At 53.5% G+C, this 6,000-nt stretch overlaps 1 protein-coding gene across 2 annotated transcripts; it reads left to right on the plus strand.

Annotated features, from left to right (window-relative positions):
• The first annotated feature begins 73 nt into the window (after positions 1-73).
• Positions 74-5,033, plus strand: LOC116453600 (Golgi apparatus membrane protein TVP23 homolog B-like). 2 transcript variants are annotated; one of them, XM_032129225.1, is made up of 7 exons: positions 74-160; positions 919-1,001; positions 1,934-2,078; positions 2,214-2,303; positions 2,697-2,828; positions 2,913-3,041; positions 3,722-5,033. In XM_032129225.1, exons 1-7 carry the CDS (start codon positions 158-160, stop codon positions 3,752-3,754), a joined length of 615 nt encoding a protein of 204 aa, XP_031985116.1. In that variant the 5' UTR covers positions 74-157; the 3' UTR covers positions 3,755-5,033. The 2 variants fall into 2 exon arrangements, with proteins under 2 accessions (XP_031985116.1, XP_031985117.1); XM_032129226.1 differs by lacking the exon at positions 74-160 and adding an exon at positions 170-292.
• Positions 5,034-6,000: the final 967 nt, after the last annotated feature.

Genomic DNA, 6,000 nt, shown 5'->3' on the forward strand with positions numbered 1-6,000 from the left:
GGGGCGGTGCGGCCGAGACGGGTCGCGGGGCGGGGCGCGCTGCGATTGGTCCGCGGCCGTGACGCACCGGGCTGTGGGCGGGATCACGGAGCGGGGCGCGCCGCGATTGGTCCGCGGCCGTGACGCGCGCGGCGGGGCGGAAGTGGCGGTTCTGACCATGGTACGGGACCGGGGGCTTGGACACGGCACCGGCACCGGCACCGGGAGCGGCATTCGCGTTGGGACTGGGATCAGGGGTTGCGGCATGGGTTATAGGACCGGGATCGGGACAGGGGCCGGAGCGGGGGCCTAGGTGTGGATTATAGGACCGGGACTGGGACCGGGAGCGGAGCGGGAGCCTGGCCGTGGGCCCGGGCGAACTGCGGGGCACAGAGGCGCTTTCTGCCGCCGCAGGCCCACCCGCACCACCAGCCCCCGCTCGGCCCCGCAGCCGCTGCCCGGCGGTGTTTGACACACACGCTGCGCTCCGGGGGCTCCCTGGCACCGCAGGTTATCCGGGCGGTCACAGGAGAGGGGCTCTTCTCAGAGCAGCTTTCCGTCCTGGCCACAGTCCTGGGCAGCGGCTCTCTTGGAAGGCTCAGGAACAAAAATATCGTCCCACACGGGTTGTTATTGAGGCAAGAAGAACAAATGTCCCAGGCCGTTTGTTAAAGCCTTACACGCCGGGCAGCAGACGGTGTTTCTGCTCAGCTCAGGGGGGCTCAGCCCAGGTGCAGCTCACCAAAACCGAGGCCTGCTGATCATTTCTCAGATCACAGTGTGGGCTTGTATGTGGTTACATCTTCGCATTCTTCCCAAATGAATTCTGATCCTGAGCTGCCTCTGTGATTTTCTGGGTAATCAGCACTGTCCCAGGCTGAAGTTGTAAATGGTTTCATTTTCCTCCTGTAAGCCTTTGCCTCTGCTTCCCCACTTCAGGACAGCAGTGATGACATTGAAGATGTGTCTCTCTTTGATGCAGATGATGATGTATCCAGGAGATCCAAAAAGTCAAAAATAAGGTCAGTGGTGACAGAGGGAGTTCCTGGGTGAGCTCCAGGCAGAGCCAGGAGGAGGGACGGAAGGATTGTCACGTTGTATCAAAGCATGTAATGGTCGAGCCCTTCTTCGTTTATTGGGAAGTAATGGAGAGTAATTTCTGGGTAACTGAGAGCTCCACTTCCAGAAGCCCTGTTGGAATTTGTAGAACTGTCCCTTCCTGCTTCTGAGCGCCCTTACACTTAACCTGTGTTTAATTCCTGGGTGTAAGGGAACTACAGGGATACAACTCTGTGTAAGGGGGGCTCTTGCTGTGTCAGGAGCTGGTTCTGGGCTGGTCCATGATCTCCTCCCCAGCCTCCATTCCCAGGTGTGCTCTGTGCCCTGTTCTCTCCATGTCCTGGCCTGCTCAGTCCAGCTGCTCATTCCCTGTTGTGCCCAAATCCCGCAGGGAGCGTGTCCATCCCCTCGTGCCGTGGTGGCCTCGGCTCTGCCCTGCTCCTTTCCGACCTGGCAGCTGCAGAGGAACTGCAGAGCAGCCTGGGCTGCTGGGAGGGGTCCCTGCCCTGGCAGGGGGTTGGGTCCAGGGGAGCTTTAAGGTCCCTCCCAGCCCATTGTGGGATTCTCTGAAATCACAAAGAAAGGCAAATCTGCTGTGTTCCTTCGGGAGAGTTTTCTCTGTCAGAACCTTTTAAAATTTACGCCAAAAATTGCCCTAAACTGAATACCAGGTAAAGCTGCCTGTCCCCTCCCACCCCAGATCCTGCCTGCGCATGGGCTGTCTCTGCATGTGGGATGTCTCTTCCTTGTGTCAGCTTCCAGGCAGTTGTTTCCCATATTTTCAGAACGCTGGGTTCATGTTACAGTGCTGGTCCTTGTCCTGCGGGTTGCTGGGAGGTCCCTTGGCAATGTCACTTGCCTGCAGGAGCTGTGACTGTCCTGTCCTTCATTCCAGGCACCCAGTGGCGTCATTTTTCCACTTATTCTTCCGAGTCAGTGCCATAGTTGTTTATCTGCTCTGTGAGCTCTTAACCAGCAGCTTCATTGCCTGCATGGTGACCATCATCCTCCTCCTGTCCTGTGACTTCTGGGCAGTAAAGGTGAGTTCCTCTCGTGCTTTTTGTTTTCTTTGCCTTGCTGTATAAAAATAATTGACAGTGATATTCATGTCTCAAAAAAAGTAGTTTATTTGTGCCTGTCCCACGAAGTGACACAGTCCATGGGTTCTCTTTCAGAACGTCACAGGGAGGCTCATGGTTGGCCTTCGCTGGTGGAACCAGGTGGATGATGATGGCAGAAGTCACTGGGTGTTTGAAGCCAGGAAGGTAAAGGATTTTGTTCTAATCTTGTAATTGTTTCTGGTTTATGAACCCTCTGTTAATTGGTGGTTGTGGAAGTTACTCCTTTGGCTGTTTCTAAGCTTCATAACTGAACCATGCAGGAAATGTCGTTTTTCCCAAACTTACCCTTTTAGCCCCAGGCATTCCAAGAGGTTTTGATGCTGCTGCCTCCAGTGATTCTGAGAGAAAATTGAAAGGAGTCCCTTAAATGGAAACGCTTTCTGTTGCAGAGATGTCTCTGTGTGATGTAGAAATTAATCTTGGAAGCTGTTGTGTGGAGGGAAATCCCAGGGAGTGTGGGGATTCTGCTCTGTTTTTAAGGACATGGATCTGTAAGATGGAGCAGCCTGATCACTTCCATTTCCTCTCTGTTTCTAGGTGTCAGCACAAGGGGGTAAAACCTCATCTGAAGCAGAGTCCCGAATTTTCTGGCTAGGCCTGATCACCTGCCCGATGATCTGGGTGATCTTTGCCTTCAGTGCTCTCTTCTCTTTCAAAGTGAAGTGGTTGGTGAGTCCCTCCCTGAGCTCCACAGTGGATCTGGCCCTGTCTGAGCCAGGAGTGGCAGCTGGTGACTTTTTTCCCCTGTCACAGGCAGTGGTGGTGATGGGGGTGGTGCTGCAGGGAGCCAACCTCTACGGCTACATCAGGTGTAAGGTTGGCAGCAGGAAGAACCTGACCAGCATGGCAACCAACTACCTTGGGAAGCAGTTCCTGCGGCAGGTGAGGTGTCCAGGGCTTTGGAATCCCTAGGAAAAACAGGGGTGGTTACAGAAAAAAGGTGGTATTTGAGCTGGGGAATGTGAGCCCCATCAGTTCAGGCACAGAGCGCTGCTGATTGTTGCCATCCAGCCCCGTGTGCAGCGCTGTGGTATTGGCCAGTGCCATGGATAAATGCCTTGGGAATTACTGGAATATGACTGGTGGAAATAACACTCATGGCTGAAAGGGCTGCCACTGCCCTTTGTGTTCTTTCCCACTCCCACCCAGCTCTTCCCAGCAGCTCCAGTTCTTCCCCAGCTCTGGGTTTCCTCCTGCCAGGGGTCTGTGACGCAGCAGGAACAACCACCCCAGTTCCACTTCCAGGCTGCCACTTCACTGCTGCTGACCGCTTTTCCTGGCTGTATTGATGGCTCTGGCAGAGGTGTTTTGGCTGCCATGGATTCACAAATACTTGCTGGAATTACTGCTGTCAGTGTGACCAGAAGCTCAGACACTGATGGACCTTTCTTGGCACTCTGTGCTGGGCCCATCTCCTCCTTGATTTGCTCCCGAATTCTTTTACCCTCGCAGGGGTTACCCAGAGGCCCAGGCCAGGCTCTGGCAGAAATGAGTATTTTGCCCCAAAATCCCAGCAGTGACTCACAGGGTTCTCCCGCCCTCTTTGATTTTGCCTCCTGCAGACCATGGCTACAGAGGACCAAGCAGCATCCTGAGTGTGGTGGGAGCCTCAGGCCAGGCTGGATTCTCAGCAGTGACCAACAGAGAAGGTTGCTCTGACCAATTTGGGAGCTGCACACAAGGTGTGAATCAAAAGAAGTAAATAAATTGTGCAAGACTTGAGGTTAACACTCCTGGCAACTTATATTCCATTTTCCACTAGCAGTTTGTGTTTAAGTCCTTTCTTTAGTTTGATTAATGAGAATTAATTTGCTTAAACTTTAAATTAAAAGATCGCCTGCGTGAGTTTCATACAGGTTTAGAACTACTGGATGAGTTAAGAGAAAATTGCTGGAGATACTTCAGAAAAGCCATGTACAAGCTGACCCTTGGCAACTCTCCTGCTCCTCCAGCGCTTGGTGCCTCAGGTAGTTTCAGTTGTGGACAGGTTTTGCTCTTGGAGGTTGTTGCTGCTTCTGTTCAGGGAGTGATTTTTTGGCCCTGCATCCCTCATTGTGTGACTGGAATGGCGCTGAGTGGTTGCAGTGAGGGGCATCTGAAGGAAATGGAGCTGGTGGGAAGATCACTGAAATCTGATGGCAGCTGCAGAAAGTGACCTGTGAGCAGGCCCTGGTTTTCTGAAGCATCCACAGACCTGGGGAACATCCCAAACCCCTGGTTCTGTGGGAATCCCTGCAGGCCTGTGCCTGTCTGGAGAGAGTGGCAGGAGCAGAACCAGTGTCCAGGGAAAGCTGCACCCCCAGGTCCAGCCAGGGGCTGTGAGAGTGGCCCCTGTGTGCCTGACCTGTTACACCGAGGCCATGGGGTGTCCTGGGAGGGGCCTTTCCTCAGGCCAGGAGGGCGTGGGGGATGTGGTCAGCAGTTCCCTTGGCACAGGGGCACAGGCAGTGGGACTGGCAGGGTGTTCCCTTCCTGCAGTCCGTGCCCTGTGCTGTCCTTAAGCTCCCCAAGGGCTCTGAGCTGGGGAAGAGCCTTTTGTGGGATGGTGGCTTGCAGTGCTCAGTGGGATGGCAGTGGTGTGTTCTGAGCTCATCTGCGCTCAGTCCTTCGCATGGGGTTCTGTCCCTGGAGCTCATGGTTCCACAGCAGTGGGTGCTGAACATTCTGGGTGAGGAATTTTAAATGAAGAATGTGATTTCTTTTTGACTCCTGGGTGTTGTGAATTGTGGGGTTGCATTAACCTGGTTCCTCTCCCTGTACTCTGCAGTGCTGGGAGCTGTACCTTTGTTCAACTCTTTGGATTGATACCTTCCTTTTGTAAATACTTATTTATAAAATATGGAAATTAAAATACTGCTTTGTTTAACCAGACCAGACATCCCTTCTGTGGTTCATGGCTCAGCTTCATTTCTAGCCCGTGTCCTTGTCAGGTGCCTTTAGCAGGGGTTTATTGTCCATTTAAACAGTGCTGTTCCTCCAGCTCTGGCACAGTTCCTGTCAGCCGGGGGTCTGCAGAGCTTTCCCTGGGCAAACACTGCCCAGGCTGCTGGGGCTGTCACCATGCAGAGCTGGTCACTCCAGGGCTCATCTCCTTTGAGGGCACTCACAGGTGCTCCCTGCCCAGACCCCCGTGAGTGCTCAGTGCCCCCACCAGAGGAACTTCAGTCCCATTTACATCCAAGGGATCAGTTATTTCTGAGAAACAATGTAAAGAGGCCAAATCCAGTCAAACCCTGAAGCAGAGACACTTCAGCAGCCACATGGGGACGTGCAAGTGCAGGTCCTGCAGGGAGGAACGGGAATCCTCCCTGCTCCAGCCCCTGTTTGCTGCTGGGCCAAGGGGCTGGCAAAGCTCCAGCCACGAGCTGCTGCTTCTAAAATGTGCTCAAAGTTTTGGACTTCATGTTTATTCACCTGCTGCCAAAGCTCCCCCCAGACTCCTGGAAAACAGGGCTTTTCTGGAAGTTGCAGTTTATTTAACCAAGGACAGAGGCATTTCTTAGTAGGTGCCTTTAAACAGAGCCCTGTGTGGGTTATTTTTAGCTCTTGGCAAACATTCAGGCTTTTGGCTTCTGAGAAACTGGCAGTCTATTACATTTCTGTCGTGGATCAGAACCAAATTTCTTACCTCTGCTGCAGTTGGGTGTGAGTCTGGTTTGATTCTCACTCGCTGTGAACTGGGGTTTCCTGGGGAGCAGGAAGTGGGAGTTGCCTCAGAGCAGAGAAATCCTCTGAATGTGCTTTTTTCCACAAACCCCAGGACTCCAGACTGAGCCAGTTTCTTGAGCATCAGCTGAGTAATCCTGGCCCCACCTCAGCCCTGGGTGGGGGCTGAACTTGG

The sequence above is a fragment of the Corvus moneduloides genome, chromosome 19, assembly GCF_009650955.1.
Source record: "Corvus moneduloides isolate bCorMon1 chromosome 19, bCorMon1.pri, whole genome shotgun sequence".
Taxonomy (NCBI): domain Eukaryota; kingdom Metazoa; phylum Chordata; class Aves; order Passeriformes; family Corvidae; genus Corvus; species Corvus moneduloides.

Excerpts from the sequence above, each read along its gene's own strand:
- LOC116453600 (XM_032129225.1), top strand. Across the intron at positions 2,079-2,213 it reads GTGACTTCTGGGCAGTAAAG|AACGTCACAGGGAGGCTCAT; the intron begins GTGAGTTCCTCT and ends GTTCTCTTTCAG. Across the intron at positions 3,042-3,721 it reads GGAAGCAGTTCCTGCGGCAG|ACCATGGCTACAGAGGACCA; the intron begins GTGAGGTGTCCA and ends TGCCTCCTGCAG.